General features: G+C 60.6%; 2 protein-coding genes across 2 annotated transcripts; one reads left to right on the top strand and one right to left on the bottom strand.

Moving 5' to 3' along the window:
* Window positions 1–88: 88 nt before the first annotated feature.
* On the top strand, window positions 89–3580 carry CSF3 (colony stimulating factor 3). The gene is made up of 5 exons (XM_056512108.1): window positions 89–429; window positions 857–1017; window positions 1348–1455; window positions 1565–1711; window positions 1937–3580. The coding sequence occupies exons 1-5, from the start codon at window positions 414–416 to the stop codon at window positions 2105–2107; spliced, it is 603 nt and encodes a 200-aa protein (XP_056368083.1). The 5' UTR covers window positions 89–413; the 3' UTR covers window positions 2108–3580.
* Window positions 3581–5041: 1461 nt separating this feature from the next.
* On the bottom strand, window positions 5042–22874 carry MED24 (mediator complex subunit 24). The gene is made up of 25 exons (XM_056512295.1): window positions 22484–22874; window positions 20160–20242; window positions 19650–19688; window positions 18244–18317; window positions 16938–17161; window positions 16354–16465; window positions 15722–15872; window positions 15412–15525; window positions 14292–14339; window positions 14061–14143; window positions 13649–13735; window positions 13252–13363; window positions 12548–12690; window positions 11875–11912; window positions 11206–11288; window positions 9841–10019; window positions 9636–9735; window positions 9141–9316; window positions 8377–8641; window positions 8057–8238; window positions 7723–7816; window positions 7281–7380; window positions 5744–5821; window positions 5475–5623; window positions 5042–5367 (listed from the first exon to the last, which is right to left on the bottom strand). Exons 1-25 carry the CDS (start codon window positions 22611–22613, stop codon window positions 5251–5253), a joined length of 2961 nt encoding a protein of 986 aa, XP_056368270.1. The 5' UTR covers window positions 22614–22874; the 3' UTR covers window positions 5042–5250.
* Between the last annotated feature and the right edge of the window lie 3943 nt (window positions 22875–26817).

Below are 26817 nucleotides of genomic sequence, written 5' to 3'. Positions count from 1 at the left end.
TGAGTGACCTGCACATGACCTGCTGTGCTGGGCACTGGCCCACCTGGCCAGCGTAGTGGGAGCCCTGCGGGCAGGTTAATGAGTCACCAAGGCACCACCTGCCCTGTCCCGGCACCCGCCTCAGGGCTTGGGCTCCACCAGGGACTGCAGCCACAGCGAGATCACCGCTGCCCACCGGCCCCGGGAAAGCCCCACGGTGTAGCAGCGGCCGAGCACCCGGTTCCTGGGATTTGCATGCTGTGATTAAGGCAGTGAAGCAATCGTGCTGTTGCCTCATCGGTGAGAATCCCCGAGGCCCGTGCGCTATAAATGCCCCCGATCAATGAGCACAGCAGGGCAGGAGCGAGAGGAGCCGGGCCGGGCTGGGCAGGGCTGCACTTCACAGAGGAGAAACATCGAACCGGGCACCCACCATGTGCTTCCTCACCCGTGAGTAGCCAGCACTGACTGCAGCACTCCCATTCCCCACTGCTCCTATTACACCCACTTCCCTTGCTGCTCCCGTTACACCCAAACCACTCCTAAAGCCACTTTGCCCATAGAACCCACTGCCCCCATAACCAATGCACCCAGACCACCCACTCTAACAGTAGCACCCACTGTCCCCACTACACCCAGAACACCCATAAACCCCCCTACCTGTAGCACCTGCTGCACCCACACATCCAGGATGTCCTGCTGCTGCCCTCGGATCCGGTCGGATGCAGGGAACACTGGAACCTCTCCCTTTTTGGGGTCTCTGCCCCTTGCCCAGGCCACGCTGCTGCCACCATCCCCAGGGTGCTCCTGGCTGCTGAGCCCGCCCTGGCTGAGGGGTCGGGGCTGTCCGGTGGATGCTGAGCCGCTGTCCCCGCAGGTGGGCTGGCGCTGCTGCTGGGGGTGCTGCTGTGGCGGGTGCTGCATGGGGCACCACTGACCGAGCTCTCAGGGGACCAGGACTTCCAGCTCTTCCTGCAGAGGAACCTCGAGTTCACCCGCAAGATCCGTGGGGATGTGGCTGCGCTGCAGCGCGTGGTGGTGAGTCCCACATGCTGCCAGAGGGGGGATGGCAGCCACTGTGAGGTCACAGATAAGGTGACTTTTCTCTCCCTGCCCTTATCGGCACGGCAGGGCCAGGAGCCAGCAGTGTCTCCTGCACTGCCCAAGGCTGAGCCCCGGGGTGTTGGGACACCCACCGGGGACACATGGTGACCTTCCGAGTACACACTTGCCAGGGCAGCCACACTCCATCCCCTGCCTCCTCCTGCCTGGGCTGCACAGGGTCCCACAGCCTAGGAATGGGATGTTGGGGGGTGCTGGGGGTGTCAGGGTCCTCTGCTGTCCTGACCCTGTCCCCTTTGTCCACAGTGTGACACCCTCCAGCTGTGCAAGGAGGACGAGCTGGTGCTGGTGCGGCAGGACCTGGACATCGCACAGGCGCCGCTGGAGCAGTGTCACAAGCGCACCTTCCAGGCAGTGAGTGCTGCTGGTCAGCTCTGTCCTGGCTCAGGGCATCCCAGAGCCCCCCCGTGTCTTGGTGGCCAGGCCATGCCCAGCCCCACTGACCACACCATGTCCACCACAGGAGACCTGCTTCAGCCAGATCCGGGCTGGGCTCCACATCTACCACGGCTCTCTGGCCACCATCCAGGCCCTGCTGCCCGGCCACACTGGGCTGGTGGAGACCCTGCAGCTGGACATGGCCAACCTGTCCTCCAACATCCAGCAGCAGGTGAGGGGGCAAAGGGGGGACTTTGTGGGAACAGGTGGGGAAAGCAGGTGCTGCATCCCAAAGGGGTGGGCAGGGTGGAGGCTGTATCCCAAGAGATGGGTGGGCATGGCAGGGGCTGCATTCACAGGGATGGGTGGCCAGGGTGTGGGCTGTATCCCCAGGAAGGGCACACTGGGGCAGGGGGGCATCTCCAGGCCTGGAGCTGATGCCTCTGCCTGGCTGCAGATGGAGGACCTGGGCCTGGCCACAGTGACATACCCCACAGAGAACCAGAATCCCCTCCCCACCTTCTCCTCCAACTTCCACCATCAAGTCGGAGGCTTCTTCATCCTGGCCAACTTCCAGCGGTTCCTGGAGACGGCATACCGGGCACTGCGGCACCTCACCAGCCTCTGACCCCTGCTGGTGGATGTCCCCCCTGAGGGACATCCCAGGAGCACCCCATTTCCTGCTTATTTAATATTTATGGCTATTTAATATTTATCTGTCTGGGGATGCTCCCCTGCCCGCAGCCCTGGATCCTACGGTGGATCCGTGCACAGGTACCTGTGCAGCATCACCCTTGTTTAATATTTAAACACAAGCGTATCTCTGCTATGAGGTTCTGGAGCTGGGCTGAGCCCCCACAGCTGCTGCTGGCACTGCCTGTGCCTCAGTTTCCCCACAGCTCGCACTGCTGGGGCTGCTGCAGCATCCCATGGGAAAACACCTTCATCCCAGGATGAAGATACTCCAGAACAGCATCTCCCTGTCTGGGCTGCAGCCTGCAGGGACACATCTGATGGGTGTTATTTCTAGTAATTAATATTTATTAGCCATTAGGGAGGAATGGAAGGGAAGATGGAAGAACCATAGGGATGGAGCAGTCTTACCAGGATGAGGCTTTTCCAGGGAGTCCCAGCACTTTGGGAGCTGCATCTCCGCTCTGTCCCCCTTCCCTGCTAAACTTGGAGTGCTTATTGCAGTTTAACTTATTTGTGCCCATCCCTGGCTGGAAAGAGCCACTTGGCCACATTCCCATCCTCCTGAGCCTGACGCAGCCCCGGTCCCGTGGCTGTGTGGGAGCTCTGGGCGTGGGGAGTTTTGTACTGTATTTATTGCTGCAGCTGGGTGAGCCCTAAGAAACACCCGCTTTTTTTTTTTTTTCTATGTGATAAAAATGGAAATAAACTCTATTTTTGCACTCTCTCTCTGTTCCGCTGTCTCCTGCTTGCGTGGGAGGGAGGCAGAGTGACCAGGATGTGGGGACACAGGGACATGGGGGATGAGGGAACAGGGGTGTGGGCTGTGGCTGCTGGTGTCAGCTCAGAAAGATGAAATGCAGACCCCCGGTGCCCCCACCCCACAGGCTGAGCCCGCTGGGGGCCAGGAGCAGCGTGGCACGGCCGCTTCCTCCCCGCCCGGCAGCGTGCTTGGGCAAGAGCCGATTCCTAGAAAGCTCCGGAAGCCGCCTGCGCTGGCAGCGCCCGCTGAGGGCACCAGCACCGTGCCCAGAGCTGCTTTGTGGGCTCATCCTGGGGCTTGGGGGCACTGAGGGTCCCTAAACACCCTTCTGCTGCTGTTGTCACACAGGAAATCTGCCCCAGAGCTGCCCAGGAGCTCTTCCAGAGCTGCCATGGTGGGAGGAGGCTTTCAGCAAGTGAGGAAGGCAAAAGGGACAGACCCAAATGTGGCTGAGCAATGTCAGGAGAGGCCTGGGCATCTCCCTTGCCACAGAAAGCCCCTAAGGGCACCCCCAGACTCTCCCCAATGGGTGTGTGCCCACCCTGGACTGTCCCAGCTTCACCAGCCCCATTTCCTGCCACTGGGCCCACGCTCACATCCCATGACCACCAGCATCCCTCACCACACTCATCCCAGCCACACAGGACAGAGCCCAGTGCTGGGGCGTGCCAGGGCTCCCAGTTCCTGCCACCCTGGGCAGGGGCTGGCACAGGCTGGAGCCCCACGGTCACGAACTTCCAGGGGGAAGCCCTCGCCCATGGGCATGTGGCTGCACACACCCCACGGGCAGCAGTTCCCTCCTTCCTCCCCTGCCTCATGGGTGATTACAGAAAACCCTTCTCCTGCTCCAGCCCTTTCCTGTAAGGGGAAAGCTCCAGTGCCAACACAGGCATGGGGCTGCCTTGGCAAATATTGACAGAGCCGGGAAGGCCACGCCAGCTCCTGCTCTTTGCTCTGGGCTAACGGTAAAGAGCCGCCCCTGGGCGAGCAGAGGTGCCTGGGTGGGTCAGTGCCAGCTCAGGTTGGGACTCACACCGGTGTCAGGCCCGGTGAAGCCATCCCAGCCCATCCCTGTTTGTGCCACGGCTTTGTTATCTGCCCCACCCAGCCCCACAGCTGCTCCAGCTGCCCTGGATTGGGACAAGGGCTGGACCCCTGGGGCCAGCAGGAAGGGGGAAGATGCTCTCTGTGTGAAGGCCAAGAATCAGCAACACCCGCAGCTACCCCAAGTGCATTGGGGTTTCTCTATCCAGCAAAGCCTGGGACCTGAGCTCATCCTGGGATCAGATGGGGTCAGCCCGGCCCTGAGTCACTGTCCCACTGCCTCTCCCCTGGCCAGCACTGACCCAACCCTGCAGCACCGCTCCAGGGTCACCCCTCCATGACCCATCTCCCTTCAGAGCCTCCCAAAACAGGGCTGGGAACCCCACTGGTGCACAGCCCAGCCCCAGGAGTGGCTCCCCAGTCACGGTGCCCTGAGGGAAGGGCTGGTGCCCGCTGGCCCCGCTTTCCCCTTTCTTGTGAGTCAACACCAGGGGAAGGGGCAGAGGTGCAGCCTTGGTGGACAGGAGTTTGTGACAGCTCTGGGAGGACTCACTGCTGGAGCAGCTGACAGGGTGTGGGGGCAGCCCCAGGGGAGCCTGTCCCAGCACGAGGCTGGTGTGGTGCTGGTGGGGCCACAGTTACTCACCCAGTGCCCGTGCCGTGCTCACCAGAGACTGAACTCATGGGAGGAATTCCAACAAGAACCTACACTCATGGGAGGAATTCCAACAAGAACTCACACTCATGGGAGGAATTCCAACAAGAACTCACTCTCATGGGGAGGAATTCCAAGAAGAACTCACGCTCACGTGGCAGAATTCCCAACAAGACCCCGCTTGTGGCTGACAGCGCAGCAGGGAAGCATCCCTGCCCCACCCAGTGCACTGCCTGCTCCCAGTCAGAGCACCACAGGCAGCCCACCACCCACTCTCAGCTCCAGGACAGGGTGAGGGAGATTTCCCCTCCTGCCCAGCACAGGGCTTGGCCACTGGCTCCCCATCACCCCAAGAATCAAGGAGTTTTGGTGAGTCCCAGGAGCCCAAATGTAGATGAGGCAGAAGCTGGTTGTACAAAAGGATTGATTTAGAGAATAAAAAAAATTCAGGGGTGTCTCAGTCTCAAAGTACCATGAGGCAGAGCAAGGAGATGGCTCTGTGGGCTGAGCAGCAGCTCTCCAGCAGCTGCTGCAGTGACAGAGGCCATCCCAGGCAGCCAGAGCATCAGGAGCTCCCTGGGCTCCTCAGGGATCCCCCTGGCCAGAGCAGCCCTGCTCACAGCGCAGCGATGGCCTTGGCGGCGACACGGCGGCCCAGGGGCAGGCTGAGGTCAGTGATGGCCAGGACAATTTTGGGACTGGACATGGTAGACACCTTCACCAGCTCTGAAACCTGCCCAGAGACAGAGGAGAAGCACAGGTGAGTGTCACCTGGGATGTGCCCATCCTGTGGGACCCTGTCCCAAGCAGGGACAGGGGTGTCACAGCTGCTGGACCCACCATGGTGAAGGGCATGAACTGGAGGATGCTGCCACGGCTGCCCTGCTCCAGGCACTCCACACACTCCTCCATGAACCACTGGACAAACTGGGTGTGGGTGCCAGCAGTCTTGGCCCCCAGGATGGAAGAGATGAGCAGGAAGAGGTTTGCTGCGGGTGCAGGGGGAGAGAGCAACAGTCAGGTCACTTCTGGGAGGCTGAGGGTGGCCTGAACTTCCCACTGGTGTCCCAGTGGTTGGATGTGACCCCACAGACCCATCCCCACCTTACCCAGCACCCGGTTCAGCGGGTCCCTCATGCTGACAGTGTGCAGCTGGGAGGCAGAGAGTGAGCTGCTCATGGAGCGATCTGTGGGCAGGAACAGAGTCAGGAACAGCCTCACGGCCCCCTTGGCTGAGCCAACGTGCCCATGCTGGCCAGCTCCGGCCACTCGAGGTCACCCAGCTCTGGGAGGGGCTTTGCCATGAGGCAACTCTGTGGAGCAGAAGAGGTTTAGGGCCCCTGTACCCAACAGAGTCTGTGCCAGCAGGGCACCCCAGAAACACAGCACAGATGGTCTCTGCCTCGTCCCTGTCCCCTCTGCCAGCCCACACAGAACCCAGGCAGGTTTCCCAAGCTGTTTTTGGGGTGTGATATGTGGTGTCATGATCAGGAGTGGAGGAGAACAGCAGCGACACACATTACACATCCTGTGTGCAAGCCAGATGTTCAACAGCTGCACAGCAGCCCTTTTATCTCACTGTCAGGGCACAATCCAGCTATCAGAGCTGAAGCACGTCCAAATCTAGCAGCCAATCCTGGGACAGACCAGGAGGATTGAGCTGATCACAGCTGTGAAGCAGCGCTGGGCACTCCTGTGGGAAGAATGGGGTCAGGTCTGCTCCAACAGGATGAGAATTCCCTTGGGAAGGCTCTTGTGCACACCCCACAGCCCCTGCCCAAATCTGCAGGATCCACCTTGTGCTGCTCTGAGGATGCTCACCAGAAAAAGAAAGCCCTCCCACACTTTTCTCATGGAATCACATGAGTTAGATGGTGGCTGCAGGAAGCGGCATTTCCACATCACTGCAGCAAATAGCCCAAAAAAGTCCTGAATGTCACTGGGAAGAGGTGGGACTGCCTCAGGAGGTAAAAGAAGATAAGTGAAATAAAGGGAAAAGCCCATATTTCAACAGTAATGAAACCAACTGAAACCGAAGGCCAATGGATGTGTCGAAAACTAATACAGAAAGTAATTTGGGATAAGGGGAGAAACAATGACCTGAGAATGTCCTGACTCACTGCCCAGGAGTGTGGACAATATATGTGGGAACTGTGACAGCACCCACTGGGCAGGACATGGAAGCCCCCAGCAAATCCCCCGCCGGAGCTGTTGCAACCCGTGACACTGCAGGGCCATGGATGTGACCAGGGGCCTCATCCGCTCTGCTTCAGCCTTGCTAACAGCACTGGAATGTCAGGATTTGGCCCCAGACACCAGGAATGTCACCTCCAGCTGTGATCTCATGGGGGCTGGCTGGAGGGACACAAAGCCCCCCTGAGCCCTTCGGGTGTGGGGTGCTGGGCTGGAGGACACTGGTATGAAAGGAAGGTGTAACGTCATCCTTTTAAGTTGTTCTGATCAGAAAAAATAAGAAATTAATTTTCCCAAATGCAAAAACTCTAAGATAACTCAAAAAAATTTCAAGAGCACTAAATCCTCACCCAGCCCCTTTGGGAAAGGAAGGGGTTTTGTGCAAATACACATTTCACAGCCAAAAGGGAGAACGAGGCAGGGGAGCCATCCCTCCTCCCCTGCTGCACTTACTGGGGCTGGAGAGGATGTTGGAATCTTCCTCGTTGGAGCTCAGCAGCCGCATGAGCTTGGAGGGCTGTGTGTCATCCAGCGGAAACAGGCTGATGTAATCCTGGGGGGAGAGGGGGGTCAGCCCCACCAGCCCCCCACCCTGCACAAGGCTGGTGACCCACCCAGGGCTCTGCACAGCCCCATGGCTCAGGATCTCATCTCTGCTCACCCAGAGCACCCCAGTCTGGGCTGGACACGTGCTGACCAGCTCGTTACAGCCCCTTGCCCAGACACGAGAAGGGAGAATCCTAAATTTTAAGGTTGGAAGGCCTCAGAGAACCCAGAAAAGCTGGGCAGGGAGTGTGACTTTGCCCACCCACTCCTGCCACCCTCATCTCCCCCAGCCACTGCTGCTTTTTGGCACAGAGAGCCCCCAGCCAACCCCTGCTCCATCCAGACCCACCTCGATGTCCTCCCGGTGCCTCTTCTTCTGCCGGGCTGAGGCCTGGACCTTGCTGTGGGAGGAGTAGGAGCTCAGGGCACACCAAACAGAGAGCCTGGGGACAGAGCAGGGACACAGGCAGATGCTGCCAGCCCACCTGACAACAGGGTGTGGGACACAGCAGCTTCCTCCTCCTCGGGGCACAGCAGGAAACATGGAGCAGAGTGGGAACTGCTGCCACTGCCAAAGCCAGAGTGGGATTTGAGCAGCTGGGATCCTCATCCCAGCACACTCCATCCCCCCATCTCCCCAAACAGGCCTCAAGGAGACAGTCTCCATTAGTCTGGGGTCTTACTTGGCCAGGGCTTTCCCAGGGGGGTCCATGAGGGTGTGCCACTTGGAGGAGTCTGTCAGCAGGTTGGGCAGGATGTGGCCCAGCAGTGTCAGTGTCAGCTGCTGCATGTCCAGGCAGAAGATGGCATAGAGCAGCTCCACAGCCCTCAGTGTGTGCTCCTTCCGAGTCTCCTTCAGCAGCTCCTGCAGGGGAGGGAGGAAGAGGTGGGCCTGCCCCACTCCCCTCCAGTGCCAGAACTGTCCTAGCATCCAGCCCAGGAACTAGATCCACCAGGCCTGGCCTCAGCACCCCACCCAGAGGTCCCTCTTGCCCCTTCATACCTTGACCAGGTTGTTGCAGAACCAGTAGACCCCCCCCATGTGCAGCAGGGTGTCGAAGATGTGGATGGAGCGGCTGTCGACCCAGCCCTTCTCCAGCACCTTGGTGAACACGCTGGTCAGCACCTCCTTGATGGGCTTCTTGGGGGGCAGAAGATTCCAGTAGGGAATGGTGTCCATGCCAGTGGAAGGGAACTTGATCTGTGTGGCTGTTTGCTGCAGGACATCTGCACACATGTGCTCCAGGATGGAGCTCATGATCACCACGCTGAGGCAGAGAGACGGCGTCAGATGGGCACCAGGAAGGGACAGCAGGGCAGGGAATGGCACAGGACTGGGAAGGGACAGCAGGGCAGAGAGTGGAACAGCACTGGGAAGGGACAGAAGGGCAGAGAGTGGAACAGCACTGGGAAGGGACAGAAGGGCAGAGACGGCATGGCTTGGGAGGTGTAAGCTAAGCAAGAAATAGCATGGCACCAGGAAATGGAAACAGGAGATTATGCAGCACCAGGGAAGTGGAAGCAGGGCAGGAGACAGCACAGAACTGGGAAGCAGAAACAGGGAAGATGGCATGGTGCTGGGAAGAGGAAGAAGAGCAAAAGACAATGGCATTGAAAGTGGAACTGGGGCAGGAGGCCATGGCACTGGGAAGCAGAAGCAGGGCAGGAGAGGGCACAGCAGCAGGAGTGGAAAAGGGGAAGCAGGGCAGGAGATGTGGCACTGGGAAGTGGCAGCAGGGCAGGAACAGCCCCGTGGCCCCAGCTCACCGCTCGTTGTAGAACTGCAGCGTGTTCTCTCCGTACAGGGGGGTGGCGAGCTGCCGGATCATCTGCAGCGACTTCTCCCGCTCATCCAGGCCCAGCATGCGGACGTGGGCCACCAGCCAGGCCACGGCACACACTGCCATGCTGCACACCTTCCCCTTGATGTTGTCTGTGATTTTCTAGGAGAGGAGACAGCAGAGGATGAGCACAGCCAGGTGGATGCACAGCCATCACCTCCTGGCACTGTGGGTCTCAACTGCAGCAGAGTCCAAGCCCTTCTCTACTCTGTAGGTGACACTATCCCTGCCAGTCCCACAGCCACACACAGGGCAGTTTGGAGCAGGAACAGGGTGCTAGAGCCACATCAGTTTCCCACTTTCAAGTCACAGCAAGCTCCAAGACAGTTGCCAGAGTGATCAGGGCAGGAGAGCAGGATACCCCAGAGCTTCTGGACCCTCAGAACCAGAACAGCTCCCCTGTGCCCCCCACCAGCCCTACCTGGATCGACTCAAAGGTGAGGACTCCGTTCTCCCAGGCATTGAGAATCTCCAGTATGGCAGCTGAGATGCTCAGACATACCTCGTGCCACTTCATCTGCCTGTCATGGCAAGATGGGGAATTCAGACACAGCTGTGGGGCCAGGGGAGCTGGGCTGGGGGCTCCCCCTAGGCCTGGCAGGGTGGGCACATGGGTGGGCTCTTACACCAGCTTCATCTCAGAGGAATTGTTGAGGAGGGCAACCAGGGACTCCACCTTGGTGGAATCTGGGCGGAAGCAGGGGTGGTCGGGGTTGAGGATCTTCCCCTCCTCAGGCATGCAGGTCAGCATCCAGGTCTCAAAGAAAGGCACCTCGCCTGGAGGGTTGGAATCTGAGAGGATCACCTGGAAAGGAACCAGCAGGGGGTCTGCATCCCACAGGGACCCTGCTGGAGTCCCTCTCTCTGAGATCTGTCCCCCACCCTAGGGTGCTCATGGCCATGGGAACAGCGCCGCCCTGTGGCCTGAAGGGAGAGACAGCCGCTGGTCAGGCCCCAGCAGGGCACTGGTCAGCCCCTTGGAGGCACTGGTTTCCCCTCTGTGGGCTGTGGTTTCCCCCAATACCAGGGTTTCCCCAGCAGAACGCAGCCCATATCAGAGGAGAGATGCCAGGCCAGCTGCGAGTGTGGCCACAGGGTCACCGTGTCTGGCTCAAACAGGTCTCTTGTCCCCCCACCCCATCAAGCCCCATAGAATCCCTGGGGCCAGGGTCACACAGCCCAGCTGGAAGAATCCTGTGGGGGCCATGAACTGGGAACCCCACTCATCACTTCCTCTCCTCAGCCTATGTCACTCAGGGGACACTATTTTTGTCCAAAAAAGCTTTGCACATCTGTTCAGCAGCAGCTGGGCAGGGAAGTTGCAGAGCTGGGAGGGGGAGGATGAGATCTGATTGGACAGCCCTGGGCACATCTGTCCCTGCCCGGTCCCCTCTCCCTGCTCTCAGGGCTGGGCAGGACCCTTCTCTCCCCCTCTCTGCATTCCCAGAGTTTCAGTATCGTTTCGCCTCCCAACACACACAGATGTCGAAACCTGGAAAATTTTCATGCAACCAAAGTGCTGTTTCCTGAGCAGGGCTGTGAGTTCCTCCTTGGATGGGGAGGGCTGACACTGCCTGGCCATGCAACACTGCAGGCAACCAGTGCCAAACTGGAGAGGCAAACTGGGAGCAGTCTGGTAAGCTCTAAGTCCATTGGAAGCAGCATTCCCACAGATCCCACACCCATGGATGGAGCACAAATCCTCAGGGAGGGGACAGCCAGTCCCACTCCATCACCTGGCACCCAGAGAGCCCCAGGGACAGATTTCCAGGTGACAGGCACTGGGTGCTGTGCCTTGGGCTGTGAAGTGGCTGCAGGAACAGGAGGGACAGTGGTGACAGTGGCAGGCTGGCCACTAGAGGAGGCTGATAGGCTGCAGCAGTGCAGCAGCTGAGCTGGCAGGGTGAGAGCCACTCTTGGAATCCAGCCTCATCCTTCCCCTCCCTCACAGGATCCAGTCCCACCCTCTCATCCCCTCGGAGGACCCTTACCTCTGAGCCATAGGTCTGGGCCACATGGCACAGCATGAGGAAGGAGATGTCAAAGAGCAGAGCCCGGACTGGGCCACTCTTGGCTGAAGGAGGAGAAATAAAAACCTTGGGGCTCTCTGGCCTCAGCAGGAGGAGGAAAGCAGAACCCCATGAGTGCTGGGGCCGGGGCCCTGCTTCCCCCACACAGCTTTTCTAACCCCCCTCAGTGCTTCTGTGTGAACAAGGGGATGTACCAAGTGCCTCTCCCCACCTCATCAGCCTCTGCTTGAGCCCCAGAGCAGCTCTGGCCTCCCTCTGGGCAGCCTCAGCCCAAGTGGGGCCCCCGTCACCATGGAAGGTCAGAGCACTCTGCAAGTTTCATCACACGGACTCAGAATCCTTATCTGGGCTGTGCTGACACATCACCCCTTCCAGGGAGGGAGCCAAGGGGCCCCCAGGCTCAGCTGGGGAGAGGGAGAACACCCCAGATTTGGGATGGACATGAAGGCAGTGTGTCCCCAGGAGCCCAGATCCCTGCTGGCACATGGCCCCCTCCCTGCCACACCCCCAGATGGGCCTGGCACAGCTCAGCTTGCTCCAGCCCCAGTTAAATGCAGCCAGGCCCCAGAGCATCCCAGCACAGACAGCAGGGAGGGCACAGCTCCCATCACCCCACACACACACACTTACAGATCTCTCCAGTGATTTGCTTGGTGAATTCATTCAGCCTGGAGGGGCAGAGAGTGGCAGCACAGCATTGTCACTCCAACCAGACAATTCCCAACCCTGAGACAAGCAGGGGGCTGCCTGGCCTGCAGACACCCCCAAAATCCATCCCACCACAGAGGGGCAGGAGATGCACGGCCCAGCTCTGTAGACACCCTCCAGCACCACAGGGACAAGTCATCTTTTCCCTGTCTCTGCTCCCCACCCACCAATGGGTTCAGTCCAGAGCCAGCTCTGTGGCTGTTTTGGAGCACAGGTCCCCAAATAGGCCCCATGCACCCCAAAGCTGGGTCAAGCCACCTCGGGGGAGCCCATCACACAGCCCCACGTGTGTGCTGGTGCTTGTGCACTAAGCAGGACACATGTGTCTGCACCAGGCAGGGTCACATTGCCCTGGGTCCAGGGCTCTGCCACAGCCTTCAGTTTTCTGAGCACCCCCAGACCAACCTGGCTCCAATTCTGTGTCCTGCTCATGCAGAGGCAAAGATGGGGTGCAGGCTCCCTGAGATTCCAGCCCTCTCCAATGCCCATAGGGCCAGAGGCTGCATGTGCCCTGTCTAGGGAGCAGTTTAGGGGGCTGCCTGTTCCCCTCAGCCCCCTGGTCACCAGTGACAGTGCCACCCAGGTGGACACTCACTTGACAAACTTCCGAGCGAAGGATTTCAGCTTCCCAGTGGCTGCTGCTGCTGCCAGCAGCAAGTCCAGGCTCTTCCCAGACAGCATGTGACCCAGGACCCCCAGCAGGCCCTCAGGGGACTTGGAGTGATCTGCATCCATGGTCTACAAGCAAAAAAGTGAGGGGAAAGGGAAGTAATGGGGAATGTGTGCTACAGAGCAGCAGCAAAATCCAGCTTTTGGGATACAGAGTTGATCAGCTGCAAGAGCTGTCCCTGAGACCTTCAGGAGCAGGGACCTGCTGGATTTGGGAGAGGTGGGATAGAGACTTCTGAGCCCCTGCCACCAGCAGAAAAATATCCCCTGTCACTCAGTAGCAGCAAAGCAAGCAGAGTGGCACAGGGACATGGGGAGTCCCCAAGGAACAGGGGAGATGCACACAGGGAGCAGCTGAGCAGGATGGGCAGAGCTGGCTGGGCTCAGCCTGCTGGCACTGATGACATGTCACCTGACAGCTCCTCCAGCTTCCTGGGAAGGAGGAGGGGAGCTCCTCATCTCCACAATGGAGCAGCAAGGCTCCAGTGATTCCTCCACTACTCCACCCCAGGGCAGGGAGAAATCCAGCACCTCCCAGCTGCCCTGGCTGCCTGGTTAGACCAATGGTGCTGGCAAAGGGCTCCAGGCCTGAGCCCAGCCAGCCCAGCACAGCTGCAGAAGGGCACTCACCTTCAGGATGTTGGTGACAGTGGGCTCAGCCCTCAGGATGAGCCCGGGGTTTGGCTGGATGTTGGCGTTCTCAGCCGATTTCAAGGACGGAGAGTTTTCCTTGTCTGCAGCCCTGGGGGACCCCAAAGAAGGGCCAGTGTGTAGGAATCCATCACCCTGCCTCCCTCCCTTCACCCACCAACACCCTCAAGGGACAGCCACTGCCTCAGGCCACCACCAGCTGCCTGTCTGATGGGACAGACTCTGCCCGTACCCAGACTGTCCCAAAATCAGCATCCTGTCCCCCCAGGCTGCCATGTCCCAGTGTCAACACAGCTGCTCCCTCATGCTCCCCCCAAAACCAGGTGCCCCAGCCCCACTTCTGTGGTTTCCCAGGCTTTGGTGTGGCTTTGTGTACCGTTTGTCGATGAGGTTGTTCATGTTGGCCTCGGAGAGCAGCCCCTGCTTGCTGCACTCCTGCAGGAGCAGGCTCATGCAGTTGCAGCTGGAAGAGAGACGAGAGCTGTAGCCCCAAGAACAAAATTCCTGTCACCCAGACAGTGCCACAGGGCAGGGGGACTCATGAGCTGCCCTCCTGGCCCTGTCCCACCCCTCCAAGGGTGCTGCAGGGTCCAGAGCAGCTCTGGGTGTCACACATGTGACTCACTTGTCACACACTCACTGCCTCGCTTATGTGGCAGCAGCAGGTCCTCAGGAAGAAGAAATGGGATCAGAAACTAACCCAGGCCTGCCAGAAGCTGCCCCAGCACCCCACACTGAGGACAGGGTGGTTGTGGCATGTGGCAGCTCTGGCCACGGTGAGCACTCACTTGCAGCGCTGGTCAGCCTTGTCGAGCAGAGGGGTCAACTTCAGCAGGAACTCGAAGGCACAGTTCACATCCTCAGTGAAATCCTGAAGAACACAAAGCCAGGCACTCAGCTCACCATGCTACTGGCACAGACCCACCTCCCCCTGCCTCCACCTGCTCCATCAGGGAAGGTTCTTAGGACCAGCACCATCCTGATATACACAAGCCCCACAGACAGCCCTCCAATCTCACCTTGTCCCCTTGGGGATACTTCTTGAGTTTAACCAGCACTTGGGGCATCTGAAAGACACAGGGCACAGAGTGACATGAGGGCAGACCCTGTTCCACAGCTGGGACCCCCCAGCAGCACCAGCCCACAGCAACACAGCTGCACACAGCTGTTCTCCCAGCCCCAGGAAAGCAGCATTTCTGGAGCAGGGGGACTTTGTGCCCCTGTTCCCCTCCATGGTGTCCTTCCACCATCACCTGGAGCAACATTTTCCCCACAACATCTCAGGAAAACTCACTCAGCCGAACAAAATGAGGCTGGGCTGAAAGGAGGCCCCTGACAGCAAAGCTGATGCTCAGTGGGTGACAGGAGGGCTCAGGTGGGATGGACCCCAAGGGACACATTGTGGGGAGTGAGGGCATCGTGAAGAACACATTGTGAGGAGTGTGGGGGGCATACTGTGGGGTGTGGAACACCCTAAGGGGCACATTTTGGGTGTAGGGGCATCCCAAAGGTGTGGGGGTAACCCAAGGGGCATCCTGAGGGGCTGAAATTCCTGGGCTTTAGGGCTGAGTATTCTAGGATTTTGAGGCCAAAGTTTCTAGGGTTTTGGGGCCAAAATTCCTGGGGTTTTGGGGCAGGAATTCACAGGGTTTCGGTTATAAAATTCCAAGGATTTGGGGGCTGAAATTCCCAGAGCTTTGGGGCTGAAATTCCCAAGAATTTGGCATGAAATTCCCAGGTTTTTGAGGCAGGATAACCCAGATTTTGGGACTGAAATTCTCCAAGTTTTGTGGCTGAAATTCCCAGGACTCTGGAGCTAAAATTCCCAAGATTTTCAGGCTGAAATTCTGAGAGTTCAAAGCATGGAATCCACAGGTTTTTGGGGCCAGAATTCCAAGGGTTTGAGTCATAAAATTCCCAATATTTTGGGGCTGAAATTCCCAGGATTTTTGGGCTGGAATTCTCAGATTTTAGGGTTGGAAGGCATCCCAAGGAACACACTGTGGGGTGAGGGACACCTCGAGGGGCACACTGCAAGAGAGAAGAGCTGACTGCTCTGGCAGAGCTGAGGGCTCAGCAGGAGCCAGACCAGGGAAAGGGCAGCAGCAGCAGGGACTCAGTGCTGGGGCTGGGCCCTACCTTCAGGAAGGTGAAGGCTGTCCACTTGAGCTCCTCTGTGCCCTCAGGACACTCGATGAGGCCAACAAAACAGGCCTTCCAGATCTCCAGCACGAAGAGCGGGGAGGGGATGCGCTGTGGGGCACACACACAAACCCTCCCAGTGCTGGGCTGGCAGCAAAGCACATCCCCCAACACAGCCAAACCCTGAACCCCTGCAGAGGTGTTGATGGGCTCCCACTGCTCCTCTGGACCAGGACCATGGCACAGAGATGTAGCATGGCCCCACAGCCCCAGGCTGCCTGAGCAGAACACACTGTCACTTCTGTACCTGCATCCTCTTCACCATCATCAGCTGCTCCACTAGTGGCTGGGTCTCTCCTGTGAGGTTCATGGTGCCCTCCAGCAGCACCACGGCGTGCACGGTGGGGAAGCCTGTCTTGTTCAGCTGTTCTGAGTGGACTGAGAGCATGGTGGGGATGCTGCATGCAAGAGGACAGCCCAGGGTCACTGGAGCCCTGCAGGGGCAAATTCCTGCTCCTCCTGTCCCACTCCCATTCCCTGGCCAAACCCCTGACCTTTGCTGCCCTGGGGCAGGACACTGGAACACCTGGCACAGCCAAGCCCTCGGCCCTGGGAGCAATTCCAGGGGAATTCAGATCAGGGACAGCAGCTCTGGTGTGGCCAGAGCAGCTGAGGGATAGTAAAAGGTCTCAGGGTCACCAGAGGAGCAACCCCTGGGTAAGACTCTTCTGCAACAGGTCACCACCAGCTCTGTCCTCTCTCTTCTGGACAGCTCCTGCTGGAGCAGGGATCTGAGCTGGGAAGGGACAGGGAAGCAGGGAGGCAGTGTGGAGGGAGGCAGGAGCCTCTTGGTCCTCAGAGCAGTGAGTTTGGGGGACTCAGAGTGGGCCTCAGACCGCTTTTTCCCCCTGAGCCCATGGAACAGCAGCACACAGCCACCTTTTGATGAGGGACACGCATTCATCAGCCTGGCTCCGCAGCGGGGAGCTGCCAAGGTTGTTCAGGTTCTCTCCCAGCTTGACGAGGGACTGCTCCACAGTGCTCCAGGAGGCTGAGGAGGGAAGGCAGGGATTCAGTGAGGGGACAGTCGCACATGGGGAAACCAAGCAGCAGCCCAGACGAGCTGAAGAGGCTGAGAGTCCCCACTGGTGATGCAAGCCCAACCCAGGAGTCTGTGTACTCCCAGCAGGTCCCACCCCAAGCCCAGCCTGGCACAGCCTCCTGGCCAGATACAGGCACAGATGAAGGCATGGTGCTGTGCCAGACTGTCAGAGCACAGGGCTTGCCATGCACCCAGGAACAGCTCATGCAGCCTTCACATCAATTCTGCTCCTCTTCCAAGGGCAGCACAGAGGAGAGGGGGCAGAGAGTGGCACAGAGCCAGGGAGGAGACAGTTACAGCAACAGGGCTGCAAGATGGATAGACTTGGAGCCGCAGGGACAATGCGGCAGGAGCCGGGCAGGGGGAAGGGAGAGGTGGCAATGACATCTCGCCAGGGCCAGCCCAAGGGGCAGGGACGTACACGTCTCCTCCAGCTTGGCAATGTGGATCAGGGCACGGTTCTTGGTGCTGCTGAGCATCTTCTCCAGCCGCTCCAGGCACATCTTGAGCTGGTTCTCTGCCGCCGCCTGCTCCAGCGGCTCCTTCACCTTCTCGGCGTAGAAGGTGGCGCAGCGCAGGAGCCAGGTGAGGGCACTGAGCAGCGCCCGGCACAGGCTGATGCACTCCTCGGCCTTGCCGTGGCAGCTGGCACAGGAGAGAAGTGCTCCCTAGTTGTATTCCCACAGGAATATGCTCGCTGTGTGTGTGGAAACTGAGGCACGGACACTGGCTAGGCTGGGGAGCCCAAAACCAGGTGCCACGCTCCCAGCCCACTTCTCTGCTGCAGATCCCAACCTGCTCATCCCACCAGCATTCCTGCTGTGCCAGGGGGAAGGAGACACCCCCACCCCCCACCATGCAGCATCCTTGCTGGCCTCTCCACTACAGGGAAACTTTCCAAGCTTTTAATCAAATTATCTTGCTAAGAGAGGCTCAGCATTGATCAGTGCACTGCGAGAGGTGAATGCTTTCCCCTCCTGATGCACAAATCATCGGGGCCAGAAGTTTTGATCAAATTAAGCAGGGGATCAGAGCAGGCAGGAGAGGATTAAGGACTTGCTCTGCAGTTGGCCAGCGACAGCTCCTTGTCAACATCTGCTACTGATGCATATTCATTGCTGCTGCTTCATTTCATCTCATTGAAGAGCCTTCCTCATCCTCCTTCTCCTCCCACTGTCCCTGCCACACGCTCCTGCCTCCCAGAAGAGGCTGTCAGGGGTTAACAGGAAGATTTCTGAGCATTCTAAAAAAGTTTTTGTGGCCTGAATTGTCTGGACTCCCCTGGGTCCTGCAACACCAGCGGAAGAGCATAAAGGGAAAAAACAAGGCAGCGCCTGGGGCAGCACAGGCAGACCAGACCAGGACACAGCAGCCAGGGCCTGGGAAGGTGCAGAGGGAAAGGAAATAGAGACCCTCAGACCACGGGTCTTACACCCACCCCGTCTACCTGAAGTGGGCAGGAAAACCACGGTGAGGTTTATCCCAGAATAGGGGGGTTTCCAGCAGCTTCCCACAAAGCTGGTGGGGTTTGGATTCCCTCTGCTGTCCCTGCGCTGGCACTCACTTGGCAGCAACTTAGTAAAGGACACAGAACCGGAGGGGGAACCTGCCTTCCCCTGCCAGGGTGAGTATCCTGGGATCAGACAGGACCCCCAGGCTCCGCTGCTCCTGGTTCTGCGCATAGCACAGCCAGGCAGAGATGGCAGCCCTGGAACATCACACAGTACCTGAGACGGTCACAGAACATGTCCATGATCTCCAAGAGCGACTGGACACACAAGTCCCGGGAGAAGTCATCGAACTAGAGCAGGGGAACACAGAGACACTTCAGATGGGGGCTGCTCCCGCAGCTCCCGACACAAGCTCAAGCCCTTCCTCCAGGGCCGGGCCAGGCTCTGCGGCCGCAGGACACTCCCACTGGCAGCTGCCCAGAAGCCACTTGAATGAGAAGTAGGTCAGAGCTGTCTGTCGGCCAGGTCGTGCCCTCCCGGGGTGGCGGAAGGCAGTGATGCCGCGGCAGCAGGGCCGGGGCTGGGTTTTCTCCGCAGCCTCAGGCCGGGGCTGCGCTGCGCTGGTGGCCGGACGCCAGCCCCCTGCCCACCCCCGGCTGGCTGAGGCTGGCAGCGCCAACAGCCCGGCCGGCCGCGGGGCTGGGGGCGGGGGGCAGCAGAAGCGCGGCTCCCCCGCCTCCTCCCGCAGCAGATGGGGAGCCCCGCCGGGCCGGAGCTTGCCCGCAGCTCCGCGCTGGGCCCACGCTGCGCTGAAGGAGGAAGGCTCGGCTGTCAAGGTCAGCGCTGTGCCCGCCCCTCCGAACGGGCAGCGACTCGGTACCGGCTAACAGCAACGAGACAGAGCTCTTCGGAGCAGAGCTGGGCTGGGCTCTGCTCTACCCTCCCCGCCAAATCGGCACTGAGACCGCTGGAGGGGTCCCCAGTTTGCCAGGGCTTCACAGCACAACTCCGAGCTCAGCCTGCAGACCCCCAAAATTCTCATCACTGAGTGCCAGCGGCGTTCTTCTCCCATCCCCCACAACAACAACGGGGGAAATCATTCTCCCTGAAACTATTTCTCCTTTGGTCACCCTGAGTAGGGGGCCTGAGGTGACCCTGACAAGGAAGAGAGTGGGGGGGGTCTGTCATAGCCTGTGAGGGGCTTCCTGACACCAAGCAGAGGCAGCCATGGAGGGTGCTCAGTGTCCCCACGGGAGCAGCACAGGGGCACAGCAGCCGTGGGAAGCCAGAGCTGAGCGTGGTGTGTGGCTGCAGCAGCACGGCCCAGGCCTGGCAGCTCCTCCATGGCCAGCTCCGATCCCCAAAGCGCTGCCAGCGCCGCCGGCTGCAGCGGGATGTGGTTTCCGGCGGTTGGGATGAGGTTACACACAGGCCAGGAGCCTGCCAGGCCCCCCAGGGCAGAGGGACCAGGCACTCGCACCCCCAAAACCCACTGGGACCCGCGGCCCATCCCCAGGGGGACACAGAAAGGCTCGGGAGCTAATCCGTGCTGGCTGCCCGCTGCTGACTCAGCCCAGGACGTCGCTTTCCACTTGACCTATATTTGGTGGGAGTTGTATGGGGAGGGAAAGGGATTCGTGGGTGAAGAGTGAAACCTCTGAGAGCACCTGCCAGAGCCGTACCTTGCTGATGGCCGTCAGCACCGTGGAATAAGACACCATCTACAACACAGAAAGCCAAAACAAGCGCGGTGTCACGGGGGCTGTGTGCCAGCACCGTGCTCGTTGCTGAGGAACGGCAAGGTCAGGGCATGGCCCCGCTGCCTGTCACCGCAGACAGGGCCGGGGCCGGGGCGCTGACCCGGCACAAATCCAAACAGACATTTTTAGGTGATCACTGATGTGTTTCACACAAACTTTAGGCGATATTAAATGCCAGGATATGAAAGCGTGGAGCTCACAGCGAGTGCAGAGGCTCTGGGGGGCAGAATTCCCACCCTGGGCGATGGCAGAGGCTATTTATGGAAACATCTCTGCCCAGGGCACGCGCTGAGCCCTCCACTGACTGCCCCGGCCCAGGAGAGGTTCAGATGGGGGGATTTGGGGTGCCTGCCCACCACCAACACCCCAGGTGCTTTGCCCAAGCTCACTGAGGCTGCTAGGTAACCCCCAGCAGCACCAGCAGGTCCTTACCTGGGAGCTGATGGCGTATTTCAGGTAGGACAAGATGAGTGGGTTTGGGGACGGCCCGATCATGGCCTGCTCCAGGAGAGCCTCTGCAAGTAAAGAGGGTCCCAGGTCAGCACACAGGGGGGACCCACAGACACACTGCTCTCCCCTCATCCCACAGGGAATCTGGCAAAATCCCACTGTACAAACCACAGCGATTCCATACCAGTTTTCTCCTAAATTCACTGAATCCCACAACTTTCTAATCCCTGACGGGCACAAGCCAGTAAACAATTCAGGCAGAGCACACAGCCTCCTGCTAATACAGCTTTCCCTGAGCACTCCAGCCCCGAAACTGCTGCTGTTGCTTTCCACATTCCCCTCCCTCCCACTTCTTGCCAGGAGGCTCCTGCAGCCTCCACCGAGTGGCTTTTGCCTGGGCACCTGGGGCTGAGCTTGGGGCACCAGTCCCCTGCACTGGGCGCAGCCCTGCCCGTCTGGCCCTCGGTGGCCTGAGGGGCTCTGCCCGTCCCATCTGCTCAGCCAAGCCTTTAATTGCCCATTTGAACCATGGCAGAGTGCAGGAAGCACCTCCCCGAGCAGGCCCCGGGCTGCGGCGCGGGCTGCAAGTAGGTCAGAGCACCCAGATGTAAAAGGGGGAGCAGCAGCCGGGTGGGAAGCTGTCGCCCCAAAGCCGAGGAGGAGGAGCCGCTGCCAGATCCCCACTGCAAGAGCAGGAGACTCCCTGGGTCTTGCTCCAAGGCTGAATCCTGGGCCAACAGCGTCTGGGATGAGGACAGAAGGCTGGTGGCAGCCGTCCCCTCCCCAGCCCATCCCAGAGTGCCACCATGAGCCAGCCCCATGCTGCTCCCCGCTGCAGACATGTCAGCAGCGATCTGCCAGGCCCTGCCGTGATCCTGGCACCTCGTGCCAGCTTTCCCTCCTTTGTACTTCCAAGCTGAAAGGCATGAGCTTGGGAAAGGACAGTTTCATGGGCTGTGGTGAGGAAGGGAGCTGCTGTTCCAGCCATCAGGACCTCGGCAATGTGTGCACACAATGAGTTAGGGCCAGCATCCTGCCCATGTGGTTCCCAAAAGGAAAAGGAGACATGGCTCCTTCCCCTTCTGGCAGAGGAGCTGCCCCAAAGAAGCCACTAAGCTCTGGCTAAATGTGGGCCAGGAGAAACTCGTTCCTGCAGAACTAACAGGGAATTATCATCTCTGTGTCTGTTTTTGGGAATATACAGATGAGCCCAAGCCAAGCACCCTGCAGGCCTCGCTGCCAGCAGAGCAGGAGCTGGTGCCACCAGGGTGGGAACAGACACCAAGGAGCCCCAGGGACCAGCTGGGCAGCAGCAGGACTGGCCCTCGAGCCAACCACCCCCACCCCCAGCAAATCCATCCAGAGCAAATCCATCTCCCCACGGCCACAGCTCGACTTGGCCCCTCCAGCCACACCTCGGAGATGACAAACCCAGCAGGGCCAGCTCAGCAGTGGGGACAGAGTGTGACAAAAGACAGACACTGACAGAAAATCCAATGGGAAGATGGAGAGAAAGAAACAACATCCACAAGGGAAAGATCACCACACTCAGAGGAGTGAGAGCTGCTGTGTGTGGGGCTGGTTCCTTTAAACCCCCTGGAGCAGCAACCCCAGCTCTGTTTATTTATCCAGGGACTTTCTGCACAGGGAAAATCCCAGCACCAAGTTTCTATAATTAGAAGGAGAGCCTGGCAAATCTTTAAACCAGTCCTAGCCTTTGGCAGGATTTGTGTGAAATGCCCTTGAATTGGGCTGGGAAGCAGCCTTGGGAGCAGCACCTGGCTCCTGTGCAGTGCTAGAATCAGGAAATCGGGAAATCATCAAGGCTGGAAAGACCTCCAAGAGCATCTAACCACTAACCCAAGTCCCCAGGAGCCACATCCACATGGTAACTCTACCACAGCCTGTTCCAACACCTAACCACCCTTTCAATGAAGAAATTTTCCCTAATTTCCAACCTAATTCTCTCCTGGCTCAACTTGAAGCTGCTTCTCTTGTCCCAAAAGCCAGGCTGTGCTGACCCCTGAACCCTTTCATGGGGAAAAAGGAGGGAATGACCCCAAAACGGAGTTGGCAGGGGGGGAAAGTGGCGTGGGAACAGTTGGGAATGGGCTGACATGGTTGGGAATGGGCATTTTGGCATGAAAAGCAGTGTGGGAAGGGGAGCCCCAAAATGCAACAGGGACCCCCATAACACCCCTGTCTACACCCCAAAGGAGAGAACACTGGAGGCAACACCCCAACACCCGCGTGGGGACCCCCAAAACAGCCCAGGAAGGAGGGGGAACCCTCCGCCTCCCCCCGACCTGCCAAGTTGAGGATGTCCCAGGTGGCTCCGCGGGGGAAGAACCGCTTCATGTTTATGGCCCATTGATAGTCGCTCCAGCGCTCCTTCCAGGCCTGCAGGATGGCCTGCTTCAGGTTCACCACCTTCATGGTCACCCTGCGGACGGACAGCTCAAGGCGAGGGGGACGGAGCGCTGACCCCGCCGCGCAGGGCAGAGCGGGCCGGGCAGCGCGGGGAAGCGGCCCAGCGGCTTCGGAGGGGCGCAGCTGAGGGTCTGCCCACTCCCCGGGGCTGGGGCAGCTCGGAGCTGCCCCGGAGCCCCCCGAGGTCCGGTGCCCGCGGGTCCCGCCGGGTCCCGCCGCCCCTCACCGCGGCCCGGCGCCGCCCTCAGCGCCTGGGCACCGCCATTGCGGCACCTGCCAAGAAGCCGCGCGCTGATTGGGCGGCGGGGCACGGCGGGCGCGGGGGGTGATGGGAGTTGTAGTTCGGTGCGGCTGGGGCGGGCGGGGGCGGGAGTGAGTGTGCAAAGGTTGGGTGGGTGGGGACGGGGGGCGGGTGTGCAAACAGCGGGGTGAGAGTGCAAACACCGCGTGGGTGAGCAAACGGGGGAGGGTGGGCTAACACGGGATGTGTTTGTGTTGAAACATGGGGCTGAGTGTGGAAATAGGACTTGACTGTGCAAACACCGGGGGTGAGTGTGCAAATAAGAGGGTGTGTGCAAACACGGGAGGGTGTGAAAACGGGGGGTTGCAAACACGGGGGTGTGCAAACAGGGGCGGGTGTGTAAATTGCAGGGGTGTGGAAAGGTGGGGGGGTGCAAATACGGGGGAAGGGTGCAAATATTGTGTATATCTGAAAACGAGGAGCTGCGCAAAACCAGGGTGAACATAAAAACAGGGGATGTACAAACGGGGGGTGAGTGTAAAAACAAGAGATGTGCAAACACGGTGTGAAGGGGTGAGTGTGCAAAGGCTCTGGGGTGGCAGCACGGGTCTCCTAGCATGTCTGTGTGGGTGTGCAGGTGTGCAAACGTGTGCACGCACACGGGATTGTGTGTGTGCACGTGTGTGTGTGCATAGATGTGCAGGTGTTCATGCACACACACACACGCGGGCGCAGGTGTGCACACAAGTGTGTGAGCACAGAGGTGTGACGCGTGTGGGCGTGACACGTGTGGGTGTCACGCTGCGTGTGACACAGGCGGGTGTCTGCACAGGAGTGTTCACGTGTGCACGCGTGTGTGTTCCTGCACACGCGTGCAGGCACCAGCACCCCCGGGCAGGTGTGCACACAGGTACCTGTGCAGGGGTGGGCACGCGCGGGTGGGCACGGCCCTGTGCCGCAGACACGCGTGTGCACACACGTGTCACAGCCATGGGCCCGGGCTGCCCCCCACCCCCTCCCTGCAGTACCAGCAGCTAAAAATATCCCCAGGGATGGTGCCAGCCGTTGCCGTGGCAACGGGAGGATGGGGAGCGGGGCTGGGGGGCAGCCCCCCACAACAGACAGCCCCCCAGAACCCCAACACCCTCAGTATTCCCAGCACACCAACCCCCCCAGAACGCTCCCAGTAGCCCCCCAACACTTCCAGCCCCCCAGAACCCCCTGCAACCCCAACACCCCCAGGTCTCAGCACCCCAGCAGCCCCGAACCCTCAGCACCCCAACACTCTCAGTATCCCCAGAAACCCCCAGGGGAGAACCCCAGGGGAACCCCCAAGGCTCAAGAGAAGGGCGAGGCCCCCAGGAGGGCTGGGGTGAGAGCTCAGTCACCCACTGCCCCCACTGTTCGGGGGGGTGCTTCGCGGCCCCTTAATTCCCCGGTTAATCATTCATGGGGCCGGGGCGCAGCAAATCCCCCCGTGCCGGGGCCGGGATTAGGCGGGCAAGCGGCTGCCCAGCCGGCGAGAGGCCCCGGCAGCGGGGGGGTCCCACCGGGGGGAGCCCTATCCATGAGGAGGGATTTCCTGTGCAGGGGGGGCCCCCACTTCCCACAGCTGGCGGGGGATCAGCCACCACGGGGGTCCCTACGCAGAAGGGGCTCGGAGGAGACACCCCCCTGGCACAGCACTCCCGAATTCTGGGGGCTGGCGGGGTGGGGGGGTGCAGGGTGTGCTCCGGGGGTCGCAGCTCCCTGGGGCTCCGCGGGGGCGGCCGGGTGGGGGGAAGGCGTCGAGGGCTCGGCGCCTTGGCAGGGCGCCCCGGCACAGCTGCCTCCGGCCCGGGGCCGGGGGGGCCGGAAGGGGCTGGGGCCGTTCCCAGCGCCGGGGGCAGGCGAGGGGCGAGCAGGGGCCAGCGTGGGGGGCTTCCCCTTCCCACGGGGTCACTGGGATGGCTGGGACCTCTGGTGCTGCATCCTGCTGTGGGGCACATGGCTGGTGACTGGTGTTTGGTGGGGTGTGAAGGATCTGATCTGGGGCGGGGGGACACCCCCATGGGGCCATCTGGACCCCCCCAGCTGGTGGTGGGTGCTGCCCCATGGGGGTGCCCAGTGCTGGGGATGGAGGTGCCTGGTGGCATCCCCTTTCTGGGGGTCCTGGGGGGCACCACTGCTGACTTGGGGCTATATTTAGTGTCTCTGCCGCAGAGCAGCGGGATGAATTTTAATGAGCATGTTCCAGCTGACTGCCTGCGCCCCGAGAACAGCACGGCCCCTCTAAATCCCAAATCCCCCCCAAATCCGGGTCTGTCACAGGGCACGGGGTCCCCATTCTGCTAGGGCAGTACAGAGTGACCTGTGGTGGCACTCGGGGCACATCAGGGGACACAGGGAGCTGGTGATGAGTGTGAGAGATGCCTGTGCATGCTCCAGAGGGGCCACAGGCAAACTCCAGCCCTGCCTCAGTTTCCCCACTGGGGTGGGGGCTGGCAGGCAGCCTCGGGCAGCGGGATCTGGGGACATGACGTGGTGTTGAGGTGGCCGAGCCCCATGGGCTGGGGGCAGGCAAGCTCGGCCACAGCCTTATCGCGGGCAGACGGTTGCGGGGGGCCGTGGCCGTGCCGTGTTTGCTGAGGATAAAGTGTACGGAACAGGCGGGGAGGGACGGGGGGGCCGTCACGCTACTGCTGCCCCGCCACGCTGGGGCCGCCGGACGTGCGGGTGAGGGCCCCAGGGTGACACAGCGACCAGGGGATCGATGGGGGCTGTGGGAACCGCAGCCTGTGGGGATTAGGGGCAGCGAGAGGTCCAGGGGTCCATCGGGGTCTGTGGAGCACCCACCAGCAGTCCCAGGTGTCACTCTCCTCCATGACCTGGGCATCCCCATCTCCTGGGCACCACCATCCCCTGGAGACCACCATCCCTGGGGACCGCCATCCCCTAGGCGCCACCATTGCCTGGGGACTCTCATTACCTGGGGACCACCATCACCATTCCTGGGGTGGCACTGTCCCCTTGTTGTCCCCGTTCTGAGCAACGCCCTGTGTGCCCTGAGAGCCGCTGGCCCTTGGGACCCCCCTTCCCTGGGTGTTGCCTGCGCTCCCCGAGTATGGGAAACCATCCCCTGGGTACACCCCTCCCAAGGAAACCTTCCTCCCTTGGGGACCCTCCTCTCCTAGAAGCCTTCATGCCCGGGGGACCCCCATCCCCCTCATCCCCTGAGTGTCACCGCACCGCCTGTGCAGCCCAGGGAGGGGGGGTACCCACGGGGCTGGGGGGTGGGGGGCAGCCAGGCTGAACCCCCGGGGGTCCCAGGGCCGAGCTGCGGGGCGCCGGGCGGGGGTGGGAAGGGGGGGCAGAGCCGCTTTAAGCCCGGGCATGACGGGACGTGTAGTCCGGGGAGGAAAAGGGGGGGCTGGGAGCAGGGGCTGCTGGGAAGGGGGTGGGGTGGCACGGGCGGGTTGGGGGGCTCCGGGGGTCGACCCTCAGCGCCCTCCCCAGTGATCCCCCCAGGCTCCCGGTGCACGCCGGCATCCCCGGCCCCACAGCGGCTCCGGCTCCGGCCCCACAGCGGGGTACGGCGCCCGTCCTCCCCAGCCCCACACAGCCCCCGGGGGGCGCAGGGGCAGGGCCCCCCGACGTGCGGGTGTCCTGCGGGGCCGGATCCTGCCCGGGGCGGTGCGGATTTGGGTGGGATCCCCGTGTCTGGTGTGTGCCCCTCTCCGGACCGGGCTGGGCACCCCAGGGTGTGGGGCTGCCCTCTGCCCCGTGGGCACTGTCACCAACCCCCGTGGGGACCGTCCCAGATCTCCATGAGCATCATCTCCACCCCACCTCTACCCAGCGAAGGCACCGTCCCAGGCCCTCCTGGGTGCTGTCCCCAAATCCTGTGGGCAGCCTTCCCAGTCCTCAGTGTCACTATCGCAGCATCCCCGAGGGCACCGTCCCCAGCTCCCTGCGGGTGCCGTCCCCTGC

Source organism: Oenanthe melanoleuca, chromosome 27, assembly GCF_029582105.1.
Source record: "Oenanthe melanoleuca isolate GR-GAL-2019-014 chromosome 27, OMel1.0, whole genome shotgun sequence".
Lineage (NCBI taxonomy): Eukaryota > Metazoa > Chordata > Aves > Passeriformes > Muscicapidae > Oenanthe > Oenanthe melanoleuca.
Note: the sequence above shows the minus strand (reverse complement) of the source record. Positions and strands in the feature narration are given on the sequence as shown.